This window comes from Littorina saxatilis, linkage group LG15 (genome assembly GCF_037325665.1).
Source record: "Littorina saxatilis isolate snail1 linkage group LG15, US_GU_Lsax_2.0, whole genome shotgun sequence".
NCBI classification, from domain to species: domain Eukaryota; kingdom Metazoa; phylum Mollusca; class Gastropoda; order Littorinimorpha; family Littorinidae; genus Littorina; species Littorina saxatilis.
Window position 1 is genome coordinate 41,916,260 of NC_090259.1, and position 25,097 is coordinate 41,941,356.

General features: G+C 42.5%; 1 protein-coding gene across 6 annotated transcripts in view; it reads left to right on the forward strand.

The window, feature by feature from the left end:
• Positions 1-4,671: 4,671 nt before the first annotated feature.
• LOC138949358 (plancitoxin-1-like) overlaps positions 4,672-25,097 on the forward strand; it is a 42,238-nt gene continuing 21,812 nt past the window's right edge. For 2 of the 6 annotated variants that reach the window (XR_011450249.1, XM_070321160.1), the window contains exons 1-6: positions 4,772-5,155; positions 11,268-11,437; positions 14,498-14,675; positions 17,268-17,346; positions 20,148-20,309; positions 22,265-22,465. Coding sequence is in view for 5 of the 6 variants with exons in the window: in XM_070321160.1 (XP_070177261.1) it covers positions 11,283-11,437; positions 14,498-14,675; positions 17,268-17,346; positions 20,148-20,309; positions 22,265-22,465 (775 nt within the window). In the remaining variant the exon portion in view is untranslated. Of the gene's footprint in view, positions 5,156-11,267; positions 11,467-14,497; positions 14,676-17,267; positions 17,347-20,147; positions 20,310-22,264; positions 22,466-25,097 lie in introns of all 6 variants that reach the window. The other 4 variants (XM_070321162.1, XM_070321163.1, XM_070321164.1 and 1 more) reach the window with 4 other exon arrangements.

Below are 25,097 nucleotides of genomic sequence, written 5' to 3' on the forward strand. Positions count from 1 at the left end.
AGAAACACAAATCTCAAACCGTTAGGCTTTTTCTCTTTTTACATTTAGTCAAGTTTTGACTTTAATGTTTTAACATAGAGGGGGAATCGAGACGAGGGTCGTGTTGTATGTGTGTGTGTGTGTCAGTGTGTGTGTGTGTGTGTAGAGCGATTCAGACCTAACTACTGGACCGATCTTTATGAAATTTTACATGAGAGTTCCTGGGAATAATATCCCCGGACGGGTTTTTTTTCTTTTTTTCGATAAATACATTTGATGACGTCATATCCGGCTTTTTGTAAAATTTGAGGCGGCACTGTCACACCCTCATTTTTCAATCAAATTGATTGAAATTTTGGCCAAGCAATCTTCGACGAAGGCCGGACTTGGGTATTGCATTTCAGCTTGATGGCTTAACAATTAATTAATGACTTTGGTCATTAAAAATCTGAAAATTGTAAAAAAAAAATTTTTTTTTTATAAAACGATCCAAATTTACGTTCATCTTATTCTTCATCATTTTCTCATTCCAAAAAAATATAAATATGTTATATTTGGATTAAAAACAAGCTCTGAAAATTAAAAATATAAAAATTATGATCAAAATTAAATTTTCGAAATCAATTTAAAAACACTCTCATCTTATTCCTTGTCGGTCCCTGATTCCAAAAACATATAGATATGATATGTTTGGATTAAAAACACGCTCAGAAAGTTAAAACGAAGAGAGGTACAGACAAGTCACGTAAGGCGAAAATACAATATTTAGTCAAGTAGCTGTCGAAGTCACAGAATGAAACTGAACGCAATGCCATTTTTCAGCAAGACCGTATACTCGTAGCATCGTCAGTCCACCGCTCATGGCAAAGGCAGTGAAATTGACAAGAAGAGCGGGGTAGTAGTTGCGCTAAGAAGGATAGTATACACCCTTTTTCCCCCTCCCCATCCCCGGCCTACCGGCCTCAACCAGTGTCATGTGCCTGTGGTTCGTTGGTGAAGCGAGTCATACGTACCCTCCCACGTTTCAGGCCCTTCAATCAGGAGTGGGCTTATGATATGCTGGGTGATCTTAGAATAACCCTTTTTAGCGGATGAGCGTATGATACGAAGAGCGGGGCACGAGGTGAGTGTCTGCAGAAAAAATGTAATAACTCCTAAAATACTAATTATCCTGCAACCATATTACAGTTGTCAAAACCCGAAATGTAGCGCTACTTATTCACGTTGCTCTTTTTACAAAAAAATGCGTATCTATTGAATAACTATCCAAAACACAAGGCAGGTCGCTGATCTGTGGTCGGGTGCTCTTATGAAATACCCCCCTGTGCGCTTATGATAGCTTGATTTTCGGATCGGATGCGCTTATGACTGGTTTCGCTGCGCTGCTTAGTTCCCACTTTCTTGCTACCTTGTTGCTACTAAAACGTATACACATTATTTTATTTAGCCCTTTGCCGCGACAAGGTTTGCCAATACCGGCACTTGTCTAGACAGTGACGTCATTCATAGATGACGCCAATCATAAATGACTTTTGTCAAGGGAACTTATGCTTTCAAGTGTTGCTGCTTCCAGTGACAGGAAGGTATAGAGATATAGAGAATACTACCAGATTTACACGAGTTGTTTTTTAAAATATTGAACTGCGAGCGAAAGCGAGCTGTTCACTATTTGAAAAAGCAACGAGTGTAAATCTGGTACGACACAGCAAGCCATGTAGTATTCTGTTTATCCTACATACTGTACTTACGTGTATTTTACTGAAAATGTCTTGCAGACGAGGCACCTAAATTGAAGACGCTTGTTTTGGAACCTCGATCTCTTCTAAAGCCTCGTGCAATCTATTACGTCAAAGCAAAGAAACGTCACTCTGAAAGTGTGGCGTTACGTGTTAGTTCTAAAGATTCATCGAGGGTAATTAGCGAGCGCAATTTTTGTTTCTATAATGACGTTTGTCTCGGTGACTTTGGCATCATAAGCAGTGGAAAAACAGGTCCCTGCCAGACTTGCTTGACATGACCTCATTTACATGATATACACACGGGTGATTTGAACGATTATTATCTCACGGGTGTCTCTCTCACGTATGTAGGATAAAATATAGTTCTCTGCTTCACCAAATGTACGACCAATAGTGAGATGTTTTGTGTCTTTTTATACTTCCTACTAATACTGCCGACAAACTAGCCAGAATTGCACTATTGCGCCTAGACAGAAAAAGGGTTAGACAAAAATGCAGCCTCAATGACATCTCTCAATTATTTCACGCTCATTATCCTAGCTAAAACACACACCACTTTCATAAAGGAATGTTGATTTGAAAACAAAAACACTAATAGGGTTTGAGATGCGTTCTGTTTGTAGATGGAGTATTCTGGGATCATGGACGGCAGTGGTATTGACCTGGACATATCTCAGGAGATTCAAGTGGAAACTACCCAGGCTGACCCAGGACCACCCCCAGCCAGCAGCACGCCTGCGAAGCCTGCGAAGAAGGACAGGGGGAAGACTCACCTGTGTACCGCTTGTGGAAACACCTACAAGCACTTGCCAAATCTCAGGCGACATATCAGGGCTACTCACGAAGAGGGTTTCCAGTGTTTCATCTGTAAAAAGGCGCTGGTTAGTCAAGTCGCGCTGGAGTCTCACTTGAACGGCCATGAAAAGAAGAAGCCCTTCAGCTGTGCTGCCTGTAAGAAGACTTACCAGAGCAGGACCAGTCTTGCACAGCACTCCTGCAGCAGCAAACCGTCACAGAGCTTTCCGTGGGATGAATGCCCCAAAGTGTGCCCATCGAAGAAGGCTTTAACTCAGCACAGGCTGAAGCATGCACCAATGCCAGAGTTTCGGTGCCAGTTTTGTGGCGTGGAGTTCAAGTTCAGACAGGGAAGAGATCGTCATGTCAAAAGCAGATGCAGGGTTGCCCAGGAAACAAAAACATCTAAGGATTCTTATCCACCTTTGATGTTGCAACCGCTTTAAAGTTACTGTTCAGAACTTTGTGAAAAGGAAACAAACACTTGTTTGTTAGAGTTTAATTTTACTCCTTTTGGTTTTATGAAGACGCAAGATTAGTTTCATATTATTGATTTTAATAAAAGCATAGAAAACTGCAAAATATTAATTTCAATCTCTCTCTCTTTCTCTCTCATAAGTTTACTTTCTATACTTTCTAATATTAATTAACTGTAATTAAATTGTATGTACAGTCATTGAAGCCTTGTCTGAAGATATGTCCCGGTTATCATGAACTTTGTGAAAAGGAAATAAACACTTGTTTGTTAGAGTTTTAATTTTACTCCTTTTGGTTTTATGAAGACGCAAGATTAGTTTCATATCATTGGTTTTAATAAAAGCATAGAAAAACTGCAAAATATTAATTTCAATCTCTCTCTCTCTCTCTCTCTCTCTCTCTCTCTCTCTCTCTCTCTCTCTCTCTCTCTCTCTCTCTCTCTCTCTCTCATAAGTTTACTTTCTATACTTTCTAATATTAATTAACTGTAATTAAATTGCATGTACAGTCATTGAAGCCTTGTCTGGTCATAATATGTCCCGGTTATCATGAACATTGTCTCACAACATAAAAAAGACATCATACTGTTTAGTCAGTACATTCGCATGTTACACATTTGCATGTCCTACACACACACGCATACACACACATTATTAATTAACTGTAATTAAATTGCATGTACAGTCATTGAAGCCTTGTCAGGTCATAATATATCCCGGTTATCATTAACATTGTCTCACAGCATAAAAAAGACATACTGTTTAGTCAGTACATTCGCATGTTACACATTTGCATGTCCTACACACACACACACACACACACACACACACACACACACACACACACACACACACACACACACACTTAATCAGCTACTCCAGCTCAATCCCATGTCTGACATGAGAAAACACTTTGGTTTCGTCAACACGGAAGTACTGGCGAACACCGCGGTCTCCCCTGCTCGGTTCAGTAGGTCCTGACAGCCGGGAAGATTTCCGTTTCAGCCTCTTTTCGGAAGTTCTAGGCACTCCGTGTTAAGCTGAACAAAACAATACCGAAGCTTATGTGCTTCATGTTTATCAAGTGTGTGGGTTATGATTTCTTTGAAGATGGAGAACCCTTCTCCACAATGGTAACATCTATAATCCATGATCTGTAAAATGAGAACATTTAATTAAGATCATTCAGGTCATCAAGCAAAAAACTAGGCAGCGCAGCGAAAAACCAGTCATAAGCGCATCCGATCCGAAAAATCAAGCTATCATAAGCGCACAGGGGGTATTTCATAAGAGCACCCGACCACAAATCAGCGACCTGCCTTGTGTTTTGGATAGTTATTCAATAGATACGCATTTTTTTGTAAAAAGAGCAACGTGAATAAGTAGCGCTACATTTCGGGTTATGACAACTGTAATATGGTTGCAGGATAATTAGTATTTTAGGAGTTATTACATTTTTTCTGCAGACACTCACCTCGTGCCCCGCTCTTCGTATCATACGCTCATCCGCTAAAAAGGGTTATTCTAAGATCACCCAGCATATCATAAGCCCACTCCTGATTGAAGGGCCTGGTTTATACTTCCTGAATGCTTGGCTTGTTTACTTTCAGCAACGCAGGTTGCTCAGTGATCATGTGAGGACCCATCTAACACGACCCACATTATAATATGTAGCCTTGCATGGGACTATGAATCACATGTAGCGGCTAGGTCAGGTGCCGTCCCGGGTTTTTTCAAGTCGCAGGCTGACAGTACTAGCTTCCTAACTTGTGACAACTGCACTGAAATCAGTTGTACTGTACTACCCAGGCAGCAGTGAGTTTACTTGCTTACGGTTTCTGTTCTGGCTTAGTAATTGATATCCTCAGTCAGCGGCTTTTATATCGTTCAGTTCCTCTGAATCCATGCAGTGACTCCTTTGCTGCATTTAAGCCGGCTCAGTGATACTGTGCTTTGGGTGACATCAGTTTTGCAAAGTCTCATACTTGTCGTTCCTTCACTATGATTGAGTGGTCCGACTGACGAACTCGCGGCAAGTTTCTGGAAATATTGAGACATCATCTCTAACCGCACCGCGCCGCGAAAAAGCAGAGGTATATGGTATTATCAAAAGTTACTTTCATTTCAAGTGTGTCAGTCCCAACTAGGCCTACTACTACTGAACGGGTGAGTATAATGCTTGACTCGATGCTATGCTGTGACGATGAAGTCTAATACATGTACCAGCCACGGTACGACGCAACGTAAAGTGATATGCACACGCACACACACACACCGTGCACACACACACATACACACACACACACACACACACCGTGCACACACACACTCACACATACACACCGTGCACACACACACACACACACACACACACACACACACACACACACACACACACATAGTGAAACCGTGACTGACTGATTGAAACCATCTCTGCCGCTTCCATATTTGTGAAAAAGCAACGCCCAAGATAAGTCTTTATTTTCTCATTAGTATTTGTCTGTTCGTCATCTTTAGAAACCTATTGGTCGATGTATCAGTGAATGTTTTTGTGTTGTCAGTTATTAGACGTTCCATAATTATACTGCTCGTAACATTTCCTGTTTTTACATTTAGTCAAGTTTTGACTAAATGTTTTAACATAGAGGGGGAATCGAGACGAGGGTCGTGGTGTATGTGTGTGTGTGTGTGTGTGTGTGTGTGTGTGTGTGTGTGTGTGTGTGTCTCTTTGTGTGTGTGTGTGTGTGTGTGTGTGTGTGTAGAGCGATTCAGAGTAAACTACTGGACCGATCTTTTAGGCTGGGAAGCGTTTGGATGTGTGCGAAGTAATTGCTATAAAATTCATTTTAGGTGCAGTTGATTCATTTCAGTGTGCCTGCACACATCTAATCGAGTTGGCCGGGAAAAAACCATGCGATGAGTCCGAAATATCGTACATTTTATTTTAGTTTTCGGAGGGACAGTTTTTCACAAGCTACCCAAGGAAACTATTCAATAACATCACACATAGCTTAATCAGCATGGCGTAAGCAGTTTATTGGTCTCATCTATGTATAGATATATTTGTTTGTTTCCCAGGGGCGCATTTCACTGCTCGCATTATAATGATTGTTAGGCGATTGCAGATTCAGTCTTTGCCTATGTGCCTTGTGAAATTATGTCCATTGAGAACAACGTGGATCGTGCATGTGACTGTTAGGTAATAAGTTTTTTCCCATGTTCAGCTTCACCTACTTACGTTGCGTTTATTTATTAATCTGTGCATTTGTTAGTGGATACGTACATGTATTTCTTTCAAGGTTACCTAACATTATATCAGTGCAATAGGACAAGCAATCATTCAGCTCAGAAGGCCAAACACTGTTATTGCACCATTGCAGTTTGCACTTGGCGTGCAAATGCACCGATCATTCGGTTCACGGTTTCTGATCGATACCCTCAGCCACCTTGGCTGTAGCTGTTCTTACACAGAGGTACGGAAATTTGAACTGAATGCTGCGCAATCATATGGCATTGATCTCCCACCTACTAGTACTACTGTGTATGCCTGCCTGTGCAGAAATCCCCGACGCAATGCAGTCTGTCACAGACGTTGCATTCCATTCTAGCGAGCAACAAACGCAGCACAAAGAGTTGAGCGTGGCAAGGCAGAAGCGAGATCACACAGACATTCAGCTGATCTTGAGATATCTGCTTGATAGGAACCCTTTCACTGTGGATACAGCCCTCCGATCCATTTCAAGCGGAAAAGAAGCTGAAGCTACTGTGAATGCAGAACAAGCAAAAGGCGTAGGAAACAAGATTCTGAGCAGCATGATCGGAAATAATGTTGTGGATTTCACCTTTAAAAAGAAGGATCAAGCTGTAACCATGGCTCTGAAAGCCAAGTCGTCCAATCTGCACGATGATCTAGTACATGTTCACTCCATGCTGTTGTTCCAGAGACTAGTGACAACTGTGAAGAACACCAACGGATGTCTTGAGGACGCCTTTGCCTTTGAGATGTGCAGTGTCCCAGCATCGCTGTTTGATTCGGGTGGTCTGCCAAGACAAGGTACCAAGGCTGCACTGGCAACTTACATCTGGACTTCAACAAAGCAGGTAAATGGTGTTATTCCTGATGATGTAACATATGTCATCGATGGTGGCTTGCTGTTGCACCTTCTGTCCTGGTGCCGTGGTTCAACATACAACCAGCTTACTCCGAGTTACGCAGACTTTCTCATTCGTCATTTTGGCAAAGGAACTGTTGTTTTTGATGGATACAGCTGCGGACCTACCACCAAAGATGCAGCCCATTTGCGAAGAACAAGCAGAGCCAATACAGCATGTGCCATCACTTTTGAGGGTGACATGGTCCTGTGCGAACCAAAGGAGCGTTTCCTGACGAATCCAAACAACAAACAGCGGTTCATCAACCTCCTTAGTTCCCGTTTTTCACAGCACGGCTTTGACACTGTCCATACAACTGCTGATGCTGATAGGCTCGTCGTAAAGACTTCTCTGGAATTGGCAAGGAAGGGAAACGTGATTCTGGTTGGCGAGGACACCGATCTGCTCATCCTTCTGTTGTACCATCTTACGCCAGATCACTGCCCCGTCTTCTTCACATCAGTGAGATCATCGACAGCAAAATCAGCTGCAAAAGTGTGGGACATCAGAAAAGTCCAGACTGTTCTTGGATCTCAAGTTTGTGAGAACATCCTGTTTGCGCACGCCTTTGGTGGATGCGATACAATTAGCAGTCCATTAGGGATTGGAAAACCAATGTGTTTAACGAAATTGACCCAGTCAACAGTGTTCGTGCAGCAGGCCCATGTCTTCAGCGCCAGTCCTTGCAGAGACACTTGTGACAGGGGAGGCTACCGCTCCTTTCACAGCAGACTCTGCACCCGAGTTGTTGGCCTTTAAAAGTCAACACCGGTGTATTGTAGAATTCTGTTTGTGATGGGGTCTGGTGGTTTCCGATTGTCTGTATGTTCATGGAAACCTTCGGGTTTGCATAACAGTTTTTATAGGGCTAAGAAATTAGCCCTAACATTTTCAATCCTGTTTGATTGCACTTCGCCTCCCAAGGTGATCGTAGTGTTTCGGCACTCGGTTACATCTGGTGCTTGCGAGCAGGGATGGGACTCGGCATGATATGTTCAGGTAATGGCATAATATGACCACTGAACATTTTCGTGCTGTTCCCATTCTGCGAACTTGGGATGGACAGTGTTCCCCCGGTTCGGAACTTCGGGACGAAGTTCATTCAAACGGGGGCGATTGTGACAGGGGAGGCTTCCGCTCCTTTCACAGCAGACTCTGCACCCGAGTTGTTGGCCTTTAAAAGTCAACACCGGTGTATTGTAGAATTCTGTTTGTGATGGGATCTGGTGGTTTCCGATTGTCTGTATGTTCATGGAAACCTTCGGGTTTGCATAACAGTTTTTATAGGGCTAAGAAAATAATTAGCTCTAACATTTTCAATCCTGTTTGATTGCACTTCGCCTCCCGAGGTGATCGTAGTGTTTCGGCACTCGGTTACACACTGATGAGCTGATAGGAGCAGGAGAAAGGGCCTTTGTAGAACTCTATGGGGGGAAGGAAAGAGACACTTTGAACTTCCTCCGCTACATCAAGTACATGCAGAAAGTCTCTACATGTACCTCATCGTTTCAGCCCTGCAAACTCCCACCTACATCAGCAGCAGCTAAATTCCATTCCATGAGAACATACTTCCAGGTGCAAGAATAGATGCACTTGCATCAAGAACAGTTCCTCCTGGATCCGATGGACTGGGGATGGGAGATTGTTCAAGGCGCCATGCTTCCTATTCTCATTGACATTGCTGCTGCTCCTGGTGATCTACTCGATGTCATCCAATCCAATCCAATCAATCAATGAGTCTTATATCGCGCATATTCCGTGGGTACAGTTCTAGGCGCTCCGCAGTGATGCCGTGTGAGATGAAATTTTATACGGCCAGTAGATTGCAGCCATTTCGGCGCATATTTACCTTTCACGGCCTATTATTCCAAGTCACACGGGTATATATAGGTAGACAATTATTAACTGTGCCTAAGCAATTTTGCCAGGAAAGACCCTTTTGTCAATCGTGGGATCTTTAACGTGCACACCCAATGTAGTGTACACGGGGGGAGGTTCGGACACCGAAGAGAGTCTGCACACAAAGTTGACTCTGTGAAATAAATTTCCGCCGAACCTGGGATCGAACTCACGCTGACAGCGGCCAACTGAATACAAATCCAGCGCGCTACCAACTGAGCTATATCCCCGCCCATCCGATGCAATTGCAAGACAGAGTGTCGAACAGCAAGATGTTCATGCCGAAAACACGGCCTCGTGTGTACGTCTGGCTGTAGAGAGTGCAGAGGGGAGAGCTGTGCCAACACTGTGACCGAGGTTGCCTGTGTAGGTACATCAGACGATGAAGATGGGTTTTAGCGTAAGTACGAGGTCATGTTGAATAGAGTGTGCGTGTGCATGTTCACATGTGTAATGCAACAGTAACGGGTAAAGGAGGGAGAATATCAGCACAGTAATTGTCAACTCACATACCTGTCAAACGCGACCCGGGAGACGCGCCCTGTGAAACCACACCGAATGCGCTAGATTTGAGCTTCGGCTACGTTATTTCGCGTTAAATAAATGCAATTGAACCCAAGGGCGGATCAATTCACTTTGGAGGGGGGGGGGGGGGGGTTACTGACGGCGCCTTCGACGCCTAAGCCTCTAGGGGGGTCCGGGGGCATGCCCCCCCGGAATTTGTTTTTATCCAAAGAAGCAAAATAGAGCTATCTGGTGCATCCTGAGCCAATAAATTACCTCTGAAACCTCTTACCAAAATGCTTTTTTGGGTGGGGTGGGGGGTTACGTAACCCGTGTAACCCCCCCCCCCCCCAGATCCGCCCTTGGAACCTATTTATCAACTGAATGTGCTTTTCTTACATACTATATGAGTGACATATGGCACATCCCTTAAAATAAGACATGTTATAGACGTGAGAGGTGAGGGACGGAGCATATTCGGAATACCGTTATTGCGCAGTTGTCATCATTCTTTAAAAGCTTCAAAAATATAGTTTGCATGGGAAAACGTTGGCCAACTCGGTTTTACCTGATCAATGGATGCATGTAGAGTACAAAAAAGGTGAAATAAATTTTATAGCAATTTGTTCACACAGGAGGTGAAATCTGATGAAATCTGCCTAGCCTATTTATGAAATTTTACATGAGAGTTCCTGGGTATGATATCCCCAGATGTTTTTTTCATTTTTTGGATAAATGTCTTTGATGACGTCATATCCGGCTTTGTGTAAAAGTTGAGGCAGCACTGTCACACCCTCATTTTTCAATCAAATTGATTGAAATTTTGACCAAGCAATCTTCGACGAAGGCCGGACTCTGGTATTGCATTTTAGCTTGGAGGCTTACAAATCAATGATTGACTTTGGTCATTAAAAGTCTGAAAATTGTAATTAAAATTATTTTTTTTATAAATCGATCCAAAATTACGTTCATCTTATTCTTCATTATTTTCTGATTCCAAAAACATATAAGTATGTTATATTCAGATTAAAAACAAGCTCTGAAAAATTCCGAAATCGATTTAAAAACAATTTCATCTTATTCCTTGTCGGTTCCTGATTCCAAAAACATATAGATATGATATGTTTGGATTAATAACACGCTCAGAAAGTTAAAACGAAGAGAGGTACAGAAATTAAAGCGTGCTATGCATCACAGCGCAACCACTACCGCACTAAACAGGCTCGTCAATTTCACTGTCTTTTGCACGAGCGGCGGACTACAGTCATTGTGAAAAAAATGCAGTGCGTTCAGTTTCATTCTGTGAGTTCCACAGCTTGACTAAATGTAGTAATTTCGCCTTACGCGACTTGTTTTTGTTTCGCTTTAGCACTGTTTTGCTCAGTTCCACTTAAAAGACAAGACATATCAAAACTTGCACGATCCTTGTTCTCTTTGTGAAATGAAAGAATAAAACAGGACGATATAACTTGAGTTTGCAGGAAAGAAAATGTGTCTTCTGTTCTTACACTACACGTGACATCAGAGTATCTTCTGGCTTTCATACCTTTCCAAATGAATGGCTTAACCCCAGATGGCAAATTACATGACAACTTGGTCCAAATGGGAATAAGTATGACTGGTGGCGGGGCATTGTTTTGGTTCCGCTTTCGAAAGCAGATGGTCAATGGAAACGTCTTACAGCAAAATTGACAACCCTGTTTTGATTTTTTCTTTCTTTCAGGAACGACACTGAAGGATGGTTTCGTCCTTCTCTGTTGTTAGGACAGACCAGATCGTTCGGTTCGTCATGGATTGTCGTCTGCTTCTGTTGCTGACGATTTCTTTGTGTACTGTGCAACTCTCGTCGTCAGCAATGCAGTGTTTGAATCAAAATGGAGACCCAGTGGATTGGCAAGTACCTCAAAATTGTAGATGAAGAGGTAATCTTGAACTTTAGCGTGTTAAATTCATAGCTCAGAATTTAGAGGCATTTAAGCCTCCAAATTTGCAGAACCTGCACTTGTAATCATAAGGAGTCATTTTAGATCCATTTGAAGTCACAGAATGAACTCCGATGAACTGTACGAATGCATTTCGTTTACATGCGTCAAAGAGGAATTATCCGTATGAGGGGACAAGGAGACAACAGTATCGTGTAAATGATGTCCCTTGGTTGACAACGTACGCCATTTTCGTCGATCAAACAACCCAATTAATTAATTATGCTAGCTAAGGCCCCAAAAAAAAATTGTCTGTTTCTGGTCACCCGACCGACCCTAAATTTCGGCGCCGACCCTAAACTTTTTTTTTCCAAACTCAAAACATTTTTTTATTTTTTTGGGTGGTAAAGGACAGGGTGAGAAAATGAACAACAAAAACGTGTGAAAACGAAAGTCCGCTGACGATTTGTAAATGTGTTGAGTGTCTTGTCTCTATGTATAGTGAATCCAGTCTCTTTGCGCGATTTTTAAAGTTAGTTTTATTGGTCTACATTTGGGGTAAAAAAATAAAAAAAAATCCCTACCTACCGACCCTATTTTTTTTAGCCATGTTACCAGAAACAGACAATTTTTTTTTTTGGCCTAAGCTGAAGTTTGGAGCTCAATCCGTCAATTAATTTCACGACAAATGTTCTTTGGCTTGATTACAGGGACTTGTATCACAATAAAGTAAAGAATGCCACTGGATTCTGAGCTATGAATTTAACACGCTAAAGTTCAAGATTACCGATGAATCCATGACAGAAATTGAAAAATAGTGTTTCCTGTCCAAAAACATAGCGTCTTATCCGGGCACCACTGTGTGTGTGTGTGTGTCACTGTGTGTGTCACTGTGTGTATGCAGGGATGGACGAGGGGGGGGGGTGTGCATGGTAGTGCACTGGGTGCACGTGCACCCCCTCCAGCTCAAACAAAAAAGAGATTGTAGCAATTTCTAAGCTCAAATAACACCAGATAACACCATTTTGCTTCTTGGGACAAACATTTTTTCGGGACCCCTTAGCACTAGCAGTCACGGGTCCGCTTCATGCCTTCGATGTACACTTTTCAATTCTGATTGCCCCCCCCCCCCCCACCCCACCTTTTACAAACTAACTGATTCACCCCTGGTGTGTGTGTGGTGAAATCAATCATAAATCTTTTTAAAATAAATCAATAGACCCTATCGGTATTCCAAGCTCTCGTAATCTCTCGCAAACTTCAGAGCATAGCAAAGCATGCGATACAGCGATATCGTGCGAGCTGCACAAGCCAAGGTTCGAAGTTCTCGTGCGCGATGTTCGAAGCATAACAAAGAGCGTGTCTCGCGGGAGCTGCTCAGATACCGAAAAGGTCTATTGTGCAGCAAACTTATGCCAGTTCTGGTGTCAGTCATGATCAGGCTCGTTAGATACATAATTTTATTTTTTTTTTCTTTGTCTTTACACCTGTTCCTTTGTTCCGTTGTGCTCTCACACCGCCCCGTCCCTGCACTCGCTGCTCCAACCACCTCTGAATTTTGTTCCGCTGCCAGACTTGTCGATTTTACAGACTCTCCAGGGGGGATGTCGGGTCGCTGCGGTAGGCTACCCTCGGAAGATGACACTGCACTTCTGCTGAGTCACTTCGACGGTGTTCAGTAGTGGGTCTGTCCTGAGCTAACGGACGCAGCCCACTACCTACTATGCCCCCTACAAACGACATTGACTTTAAGTCGCGGAGCCAGACTGAGTGAGCGTCCCCTCCTGAGAGCAGACCGCCACCACGTCCCTCCGTCGACCCCCCAGAACGTCACACGCTGAAGACTGACAGCAGAACTACTATTCAGGAAAGGATGGAACAGGAACACTGAGACCAAGGTCACCATGAGAGCTCCGGGTATGAAGGGCCACAAGAGCAAGGACAATTTATATTTTGGATGATTAATGAGATGAGGATGATTATAATGATGATGCTTTGGATTTCCATTTTGGTTTGAGACTACGTGACAGGGCAGCACTCTACGCTTACTGTCATAATATATCCTGGCGTCAACCAGGCCCGAGAACTGCCGCACCTGCGGTGTTGGTCAGGTATACAGTGGTTAGCGCATCGGGCTGCGGGCCGGGAGGTCGTGGGTTCGAATCCCATCAGGGTCATGTGGGTTTTTCGGGCTACTGTCGGCTCCTACCCAGAGTGGAAGTGCTATGGTTCCTATGGGAAGGCTGGGATCACACAGCCGAGTGTCATTCACTTAACGAATGTTAGATACATGTTAGACGTGGTCAGATGTGGTGACACATTTTTTTTAGGCTGACCGCCAGCATGTGAAAAGTGTGCATGAATATTATGTTTTTGGCTCACGAAGTGTAGCCTATGCGATGCTAACTTTTGTCTGTCTGTGCGTGCGTGCGTATGTATGTATGTATGTATGTCTGTGGTAGAAACTTTAACATTTGAAGACGTCATATTACATTGACGTCACATTATGACGTACGAGGGTTAGACGTCACGCGATGGAATTACTGAAAGTCTCGGTGATTGTTATTTTGAGCGGGCCGAGACTATTTGGCAGCCGTGTCCATGTAAGTAGGCTACATAACATGCAGACAGACAGATCTAGATCTAGTGTCTCGCTTTCTTGCACAGTTTCACCTATGCTCTTTCTGTGTGTGTGTGTGTGTGTGTGTGTGTACTGTGTGTGTGTGTGACGGAGTGATTGAGTTTGTGTTACTGTTTGTCGATTTCTTACGTGAGCCTTGAAGGCTTCGCCTCTTGTTTTAAATATAATTTACTAATGCTATTCTTTATTAATGCATATTATATTCGTTTGAATATATATTATGCATTCACAAAGTTGTCTGCTACTTTAATTGACTATTTTGTCTCTAAGAGCACATCTATAAGTTTAACTTGTTATGCTCCTTTCTTGTTTACAAGATTCCATGGCGTTATAACACATCAACGTGAATAAACACGGTTTAAACTAAATATGTGCTTGTTTTTTCCACAGGTTCATTGTGTACAAAATGCCCAAGCTGCGACATGAAAAGGAGACAGAGTTTGGGGAAGGTGTGGCCCAGTACTATATGGACGGTCAAACCCCTTCATGGACACTGTCCCCACAGCCAATCAACGCCACCACTGGTCATGCTGTGTATCATACCCTGCAACAAATTTACAAAGCACAGGTGTGTGGGTGTGTCTACAAAAAATGTCTTTTAAGAGTCAGCTAGTTGAGCTTCATTGCCTGTTTCTCTGATTCAGCTGCTTTTTGTTTGTTTCTTTCTTTCAGTGTGTCTGCCAGGGATTGGCTTGGGTTTTGTCAACTAGAGGTCCATTGACTGACTCAGCCATGAATCAATCAGTCATTTTGCAAACCAATCAGTCAAGAAACAAACCTTTCCTTCCGCCACGGGACTGCCGCAATTGTGCCATGTACTGCAGTCTCAGTTTTCTGTTAGTTAAAAAGCTATTGGTATTATGATATTATTATGATTTATCCCATGACCTGCCTCTTTGTCTCTGTTAGCTGAGGAGGTGATTATTCTGAAATGTATCGATTGGAGATTGGATTTCCCTTCTTTGAGTCATGTGACGTCAGAGGCCGACAAAACTTTATAATTTGGCTTTTCAGGTTGACCGAAACTTCAAAGGAACTCAAAAAAAAAACGTCATGTGTTTGATTGCATGTGTGTGTGCTGTTCAATGTCAAAACAACAACAAAGTGAGTACATGACGTGTGTTTTGTAGTTCCTTTGAAGTTTCGGTCAACCTGAAACGCCCAAATATGAAGCTTATGTGTTTGATTGCATAGTAACATGTGGATTGCATGCATGTGTGTGTGTGCTCGTTCAGTCGTCAAAACAACAACAAAGTCATAAGTACCTGAAAGGAATTCGATCGATACATAAATGTTATTTGCGTGTTTGACCAAAATATGACATTTTACACAGATCTCGACAGTCATTGTTCACCTCGACCGCTAGCGCGGTCTCGGAGAACAATGACTGTCTCGATCTGTGTAAAATGTCATATTTTGGTCAAACACGCAAATAACGTATATTATCCATCACAACCATATGGATAACCCATCACAACTGAGTTTTGATCGCAACTGTCATTGGTCATTGTCTTTGATTTCAGAGTACAATTGAATAATTTATAGAGGTCATCTGCATATTCAGAGTTTACAGATGGACTACTTTTTTCAACATACGACTGAAATATTTTATGGTGTCAAAGTCAATATCACGTATAGGTACAGGCCTACATGTGTCAATATTGAGAAAATAAAGAATACTTCATACGATACGCACATTCTGCATGGATTTAAAGAGCGGAGTCGAGATATTTCGCTGGCTGAAGCGACTGCATGGTCAAAGGCATGTTCAACGAGTATCGCGAGTGAGATCAAGGGACGATACTCCCTAATTTTTACACAGACAGCCATCTACACAGAACCGTGAGAGAGAGAGGGAGAGGGAGAGAGAGAGAGCAATCAGAACACAACCCAGTCACCTGGTAGTTCGAAAACTCAATCTGAAACTGACATCGATTCTCAAAGGCAAGCCTGCGGTGCATACCTCTGGAAAAGTTGTCGTAGCTGGGAACCCGTTGAGATCCATTCCAACGCCAAAAAAATTATCAGAAGAGTCACCATGAAGTCGAATCAAATGTTAGGTTTTCTCATTTGGTTATTTGCTTTGGCTTTAAGTGTATTGCTTCGATTGATAGCTGAATCTGCTTGCAACCGTGCGGTTCAAGACTGTTCGAACTGTCGTCTGCTAGACGGGCTTGTGTGAATCCGAGTCGAGTAAACTGCGGGGTTCAGCGACAAATGAGGGAGTGGCATCAAAATGAAAAGAAGAAGACGAAAAGAAGTTGGAGATACAGTTAAGATATATGGGGAAGAGAAGAGGATGTGAGGTGTTAGATGTAGCCAACCTTAGCTTAGGTGTTCAAACTCAAGACCGGGACAAAGTAGAAAGCGATGTACCGCGACCGACTCTCAGTGCCGACATACAACTTCCAAGCTTTATTGCTTAACGTCTACAACAGGCGAAGTATTGAAGCTTTGGCTCACCTAAACCCGACGACTGAATATGTAAGTGATCCACGTGTGAAAACCGAAACAGAACAGCGCGATGACAGCCAACATTTCTATCCCCGACTGACAAACAGTAACACTGCATGCGAACTGACTTGGGTCAACGATCAAACCAGCACGGCCCGAACTGAATTTGTTGCGCTGCCATTATCGTGCGCAATTCTGGTAAAAATATAAACCCGGTATGCCGAATTGAGTATAACGAAAGCCGATGTCAAATATACACAGGGATATTTTAAAATGACTTTCAAAATGTAAAAGCAGATAGCAGACCTTTTTATAAGCAATATGAATGACTGAATGTCCACATACAAGTCGAATGACGCCGTCCATTATGCTGACAAATGGGAACTAGCTTTGCGCATGAATTCATTGACATGAATTTCGACTGCGGAGGCTTTTGGCAAGCTGAAAACAGGCACGGGCAGGTTTTAGTGGAAAAAGTAAGTGTTTTTAATGAAAACGTCGGAGTAATGGGATAAATAGCTTACACACCTCGTCCTGAATATCTTGCATATTTTCCCGAGGGTCGATTTTCAGGTATGACCTTGCCAAAGGCTCGGTAATACCTGAAAATCGACCCTCGGGAAAATATGCAAGATAATCAGAACTCGGAGTGTGTAACTTATATGTATCATGCCTGTGATCAGTAATATATGTAATGGTTTTTCAGAAGGACAGCATTTTCTATCTGATGTTCAACGATGAGAAACCTTCAGGCAGCAAATCTCTCAGCCATGGCCATACTAAAGGTAAGAAGGCAGGGATTAACCTTCACCGGATCACGCTTTGAACTACACAGTCCTGATGATGTGGGTCGTGTACGACCCATACTTTCTAAAGAAGGATTCAACGTAAAACATATGGGTTGTACGTGACCAACGCCATCCGAATAGGGATACACTCTTTACCGCCTCTTTGCAGAGTATGGGTCGTAAACGACCTACGCCATCCAAATAGGGATAAACACCGTAAAATGCCTTCTTTAATTCCATATGGGTCGTCCACGGCCCAGTCATTGTTTATCTGTTTGTTTACAAAGATAATCCATCAAAAATGTGTCAATGAAAAGGTTCTATGGAGTGTGAGGATAACATGAAGTCTCAATCCAAAACTCCCAATAGTTTCAGAAATACAGAGATTGGTGAGAGGCTCTGGGTCGTCCACGACCACAGGAAGCATGGTGAAGGTTAAGAAAGAGGTGACGACTGTGAGAAACATTGTAGACATATATATCTACGCTGCGTCAAGAAAAAAAGACACCGTTTTGTTACACGCATAGTTTTACAAGAAATGAAAAACACGGTTGATTATTTTTTTATCAAGTCAATTGCTACTGTGAGTCATAGACCAAATAGCCTGGACCGCCAACTCGTCACGTGACCCTTCGAGTTCGAGGTTACGACGCTCGACTTTCAGGGGCGCTTAGCGTCCGGTTTGAAAGGTCAGCGATTCGAAGACAGTGAAAAGAAAGCACGCTCCAGTTATTTGTGACAATGGGAGGTGACAATGAACTGGATTTTCCAAAACTCCAAACTAAACTTAACAAAACTCATCGAAAAACATGTTCCATATGCACTTTAGCTGAGTTTATTTTAGCATTTGTAGAACTTACCTCGGCAACTTCGTCCATGTTTACAATCGACACCGGATATGACATCCCCCTGATTTCTGAAACTGCCATGTAAGCGTAGGTTCCTAAATGCGAGAGGCCGCTACCTCGTAATAGAGAGACAGAGCGGAGAGAGAGCTAGTTGGCGGTCCAGGATAAATGGTCCATGTAGAGAGACAGAGCGGAGAGAGAGCTAGTTGGCGGTCCAGGATAAATGGTCCATGTAGAGAGACAGAGCGGAGAGAGAGCTAGTTGGCGGTCCAGGATAAATGGTCTATGTGTGAGTCCAAGGAACATTCTATAACAGTGGCACCCCTCCTTTAAGTCCAAGGAACATTCTATAACAGTGGCACCCCTGCTTGGAGTCCAAGGAACATTCTATAACAGTGGCACCCCTCCTTTAAGTCCAAGGAACATTCTATAACAGTGGCACCCCTCCTTTAAGTCCAAGGAACATTCTATAACAGTGGCACCCCTCCTTTGAGTCCAAGGAACATTCTATAACAGTGGCACCCCTCCTTTGAGTCCAAGGAACATTCTATAACAGTGGCACCCCTCCTTTAAGTCCAAGGAACATTCTATAACAGTGGCACCCCTGCTTTGAGTCCAAGGAACATTCTATAACAGTGGCACCCCTGCTTTGAGTCCTCCATAAATCAGGTCTTACAAAAAGAGGGAGTCTGACAATAACAGTAAATTAACAGATGTTATGAACAAAAAAGGTCTGATAAAACAGGGTTGTAAATGAGATTGAGTATTGGAGGGGGGGGGGGGGGGGGGGGGTAAAAGGGGGGTTCCACTGTTCACGGCAACCAAAACGCTTGGAGGATGAAACATCTACATCAGATACATGATACTTTACACGTGAAGTCAAAGACATTTAAAAGGTAACCGACCAAATCTAGAAAGTGGAAGATTACAAATGAAGACTTTTTTTTCTAACAGCCTGTGATATACTAACATTTTTAACATTATAATAATGTGAATGGTTTCACTCTATGTGCTACTTTAAATGCATTTTTACTGTTTGTTTCTTTTTTTAAACTTTTTTCTACTGTAATTTGACTGTCACTCTGTATGTTAAAGGCACAGTAAGCCTCCCGTAAACCATCACAGATACTGTCAGGCTTTTTACACACAGTACAAACACCCTTCCGTTTGAACGCTCACCGAACAGGAACATCCTAGGTGCCCTACGTAAAGAGCTAGCAATTTTCAAAGAATTCATTTTGCGGATTGTCTGTCAGACAATCGGACGGTGCTTTTTTGCTCTTCTGACCTAACTTTTGAAATCTAAATGATAAATTTACAGCTTGTAACACAAACATTCTTAAATCATAAAAGAAATCTTTTTTCATCAAGACAAGATCAGAACAATACGAAGTTTTGAAAGTTTAAAAAAAGATAGCCTGGAAGCAGGGTCACGCAAGGTCGTGGTTCTCGTAGCAGACGACGCTGCCTGGCGCCAGTTCCTCTGAACTGTTAACCGCCACTGCTCTAGTTTGCAGCCGTTTCAATGTTGAATTTCAGATTCAAAGGTACACAATAATGTGCTATTGCAGATAAGCTTACAGAGATTTGCATTGAAATGACAAACTGGCGGCTAAATTGTGAAAAAAAGGGACACTGGATTACACAGGTTCACGATGGAAATTGCTCGCTCTTTACGGAGGGCACCTAGAATGTTCTCAAGCGGTGAGTGTTTAAATGAAATGGTGTTTGTACTGTGTGTAAAAGCCTGACAGTATCTGTGATGGTTTACGGGAGGCTTACTGTGCCTTTAATGTTGAATTTTTACTTTTTCAAATGCATTTTGACTTTTTTTTCTTAATGTTTTTTTTTTAAGCTTGAACATTTTTCTTATTTGATTCTGTATGGTAACTTTTTCCTCTTTGAATCTGTTGGGAAAATGTTGCAGTTGTTTTCTGTTTGTGTGTTTAGGAGTGCTCGGCTTTGACAACAAGTCTGGGTTCTGGTTGATTCACAGCGCCCCACAATTCCCACCTGAACAGAAAGACGGATACCAGTGGGCGTCAAACGCTTGTGACTTTGGACAATCTTTCTTGTGCGTTTCATTTGCCTACAAAAGTTTGGGCATACTAGGTGAGGCTTTGGGGTGGACGTTCATTTTGATAAACTGGAAAATGTTCATAGCTGTTGTGACAAGGGGACTACTGCGTGAACCTTCACAGCAGAATCTGCAGAGTTGTCTGCCTGCCTTGAGGGCTTGAGCGTGGGCTATTTTTAGTAGCTCGATGTTTCTTGTACGTCAGTCGCAGGTTAATGGGCGGTTCTGGTGAGGTTATGCCCCCTCTTTTTTCAGCTGGTAACTGGCACCATCTCGCGGCAAGATCACACAAGAAAGGACAAAAAACTTGCATTGGTGCATCAGTTTGGTAACAGTTCGTGTGTAAGTCATGCATTTTATACGGTAAACAGACAATGGTCGGTTCTGGTGAGGTTATGCCCCTTCTTTCTTTCGGCTGGTAACTGGCGCCACCTCGTGGCAAGATCACAGGAGTTGTCTGGCGTTATCATCCCAGAAACGCTCATTGTAGAGTTGTGTAGATGGGGTCGGGCCGCTGCTGTCCCCTTGATGCACTTGGGGACCTTTGCGTATATACCCACAGCAGTTTTTGTAGGGCTTAAAAATTAGCTCTAAAATCTCAAGGGTAATTCTTGTGCCTCGGGCACTCGGTTACACAGTGGTACGTGTTTCTATAATGTGAGCCCCTACGATTAGAGGACACCTCCCAAGAGAAGACATCTTCTGTCTATTATTTTGACCAAAACATACCTGTCATGACAGGCCACCTGCAACATAGGGACACCTTCAGCTGTCCCAAGTGCGTCCTTTGGCTGAAGTTACCATTATTCATAATTCAATTGCAATTCTTACTGGCAGAAAAGATTTCTTTCTTTCTTTCTTTATTTGGTGTTTAACGTTGTTTTCAACCACGAAGGTTATATCGCGACGGGGAAAGGGGGGAGAGGGGATAGAGCCACTTGTCAATTGTTTCTTGTTCACAAAAGCACTAATCAAAAATTTGCTCCAGGGGCTTGCAACGTAGTACAATATATTACCTTACTGGGAGAATGCAAGTTTCCAGTACAAAGGACTTAACATTTCTTACATACTGCTTGACTAAAATCTTTACAAAAATTGACTATATTCTATACAAGAAACACTTAACAAGGGTAAAAGGAGAAACAGAATCCGTTAGTCGCCTCTTACGACATGCTGGAGAGCATCGGGTAAATTCTTCCCCCTAACCCGCGGGGGGTGGCAGAAAAGATAATGTGACCATTATATTGGTTGCTGCTATATACATGTATTGAAAAAGTCATGGGTTCTTTGAGGAAGAACAAATCAGGGACCCTTTAGGAGAAAGTAGCGTAGGTATCATAGAAGCCATTGCGAGAAACTCTGGCCTTTTATTACTGTGCCCAAGACCATTATGATTTATGTATCATCTTGTTCATGACAGTTATATATATAAAAAAACAAAAACAACTGATTGCCAGTGTCAGAATCAGATGAGGGGGTAGTGCTTTAGGTGTTCAAACATTTCACACCCCTCCTGGAATGGACTGTGGTGTTCAACACTATTTATTAAAAACATTTTGTATGATAAAGTTTGTGAACATTTTTTGAACATGCTAGTCTCAGACAAGGTTATGTCCCTTGCATTACACCACTGCTGTGGTTCTGTTGTTGGATGCCCTCATGTAAGGTAAGTTTGCACTGCTGTGTTACCTTGTGCCAAGCACACAACAGATTTATTTATCAATGTTTCTGTGTGTGTGTGTGTGTGTGTGTGTGTGTGTGTGTGTGTGTGTGTGTGTGTGTGTGTGTGTGTGTGTGTGTGTGTGTGTGTGTGTGTGTTAAAAAAACCAGTTGGAAAACTGAAAAATTAATGTACACTTCATAATTCTTTTTACCTACTTTGTTTGTGTTTGCAACTGGAGTTTTATTGTCAATGCCTGACAGAATCAGACATTTTTTTATTTGAAAGTCAGATATTAACAAATGCATTATTGCTGTTGTTTGTTTGCAGCTGAACAACTGTTATTCTACTATCCTTACGTCTATGACTACAACCTGCCCAAAGCAACTCTAGCTGACTTCCCCAGACTGGCAGACCTTGTCAACAGTACTCGTATCGAGAAACCCCCGTACTTCAGTATACGGCAGGACCTCTTCTCGCTGGCGGGCATGCCCCTCATCAACTTTGCAAAGTTCACCTACTTTGGAGCAGGTAGACTTTTTTTTTCTCTTCTTTTTTCATTTCATGACTTTATTGTTTCATCACTGGGAAATTTGGGTCGCTTCCTCCCAGTGGAAAGCAAGCAGCAACAGAGTCGCTCTGACCAGGTGTGTCTGCACAGGTATTTTTTGTTGTATTGTTTTTATATATTTTCATTACTTTATTGTTCCATCGCTGGGAAATTTGGGTCGCTTCCTCCCATTGGAAAGGTGGCAGCAACAGAACCGCGCTACCCAGATGTATGCGTGTTTAGGTGTCATCAGCCACCTGCACTTATGGCAGAATGACCAAGGTCTTTTACGTGCCACAGTGGTGACACGGGGATGGGGCATGGATACCGTCTCTGAGTCTGCACATAAAGTTGTCCGGCCCGGCCGGGATTCCGTGACTTTCTGTTCATAACCTTTGTAGATTTATCTCCATTTTAAGACTCCCTACTTTTTAAGACCTGGTTTTATTAGATTTTGGGAGGTTTTTGTAGGTGGATTCAGCTGTATATGTGTCTATGTCTGTGTGTGATTTGTTTTTTGTAACTAATGGAATGTCAGGAGAGGGCAAAGGGAATATTCAGTACCAGGAAAACTAGCAAGGATAGGTCTATAAATTAAAGGACTTCAAACAACGGCCCTCCATGTGTGAAGATTAGAATTTGGCATGAGCAGTGAAAAGAATGGTGTCTTTTGGAGATTGAGATAGTGGTGATGGGTGATACATGCCGCTCCGTATTTTATTTAGATAAAGGGTTGTCAGACTGACAAGATGTAGGTTTATGTAGGTTGTACATTTAATTGTTCTATTTTGTATATGTTCTTTTGTAAAGGGCCTAGAGCCATAGGCTCTTAAGTTAGGCACTTAAAAATGTCCAGTTATTATTATTAAGATATATTTCGAGGTTATTCAGATTACTACTACAGGCCTGAAAGTGGCTAGTTAACAGATCTGTTTACCCTTACTATTTTGGAGTAGTTTATTACTATTTTTTAGGATTTTTTGAGAAAAATACTCCATTTGAGACCAGACTACGATTTTAAGATGCCGCTTTGCTTCAAAATAGGTTTGTGTTGCTAATGTTGGCGTTTGTAACCACTGGTTTACTATTTTTGTCATCAGATTACTATTTTTGTCATCAGATTACTATTTTTGTCATCAGATTACTATTTTTGTCATCAGATTACTATTTTTTTACTTGACCATTACTCTTGTCAAGCTTTGGGGGTAAACAGGTCTGCGAGTAATTTACTCGCCATGGCGAGTAGAAACATGTAACTGGCGAGTAGAAATGTTCATCTACTCGCCAAACGCGAGTAAAGTTGCTGAAACATATTGGTGGTTTGGCTAGTAAAGTTTGCTCTCTGGCTAGTAAATTTTCAGAATCACTAGCCAAAGGCGAGTACACCATTTGTTGGACTCTGAGGGCTGTACAACCCTTCCTATCCCTTTCCTCTCTGACTCGATCGTTCTGCACAATTTGCACATTGTTAAACATGATGATTTTCTGCGTTCGCTCTCAGAGGGTATTATCCCTTTCCTCTCTGACTCGTTCTGCACAATTTGCACATTGTTAAAGAAAAAGTCCAAGGTTTTTAAGTATCTCCAAAAACTTGAAAATCGAATGCCAAATGTTACAAACATCTCTGGAAAAATATTTTAAAAATTGAAAAAAAATTGTTGTTGTTGTAGTTGAAGATTTAGTGTTGCGGGGCTAACCAAGACAAGTCGCCTGGGGTCAAGTAGTGGTCACGTGGTTTTCGGTGCACTGTGACGTCGGTGCACTGTGACGTCACAAGTTATTGTGTTGATTCTACCACTAGTACCAGCTTGATTTTCACACAGAAAAGTCACCACTGTATGCCCGAAAAGAATGCCTCGGTGGAGAGCAGCCGCAAACTGCAACAACTCGTCAATGTCCCCAAGCATTTCATAGCACACTTTCCCTCATAAAACTCTGAGTCTCTTGTGGAAATGGAAGAGATGTGTGCAGCACAAGCGTGCAGATTTCAAAGTGTCGGGCACTTTCTGGACACAGATTTCGCCATTTTTCTGCAGCACAAAAGTTGGCGTTTCATCCCTGAAACAAATGTGTTGACCACTGGCAGTGTCTTCCCTTCATAAAAGTCCGGAGAGGGCAGTATTACGACGAGCCATCGAAACTCCGAGGCGACATACGAACAGCGGATTATCTCACAAGAAGGAATGCGTTGAAGGTCAGAGTACATGCTTTTATTTTCATGCATACGTAAACATTGTTTTGCTGCGCAGAGAATACGAATTGGTGCAGAACAGTGTGTCTGGGTCCGGGTGATATTCGCTGGAGTACAGATGCGCCACAGGCTAGATCTACAGAGTTACAGAACGGTCTGAGCTGTGGACACGTAAGACAATGCGTGTGTCACGTTATCTATTCCATTCAGTCACAAACTATCCCCTGATATCAATTCATGAAATTGGCAGCGTTTGCTGGAATCATGGTTTAATGCTATTTTTACCAGATCTAAACTTTTGGTGGATGTGCAACCGGTAAGGTAAACAGACACCTGCATGCTAGAGACAAGAAGATTACGAATTGTGCAGGGAATTAATCTTTCTGCATTGACTGAGAGACGCAAAACCAGTCTAATTGCTA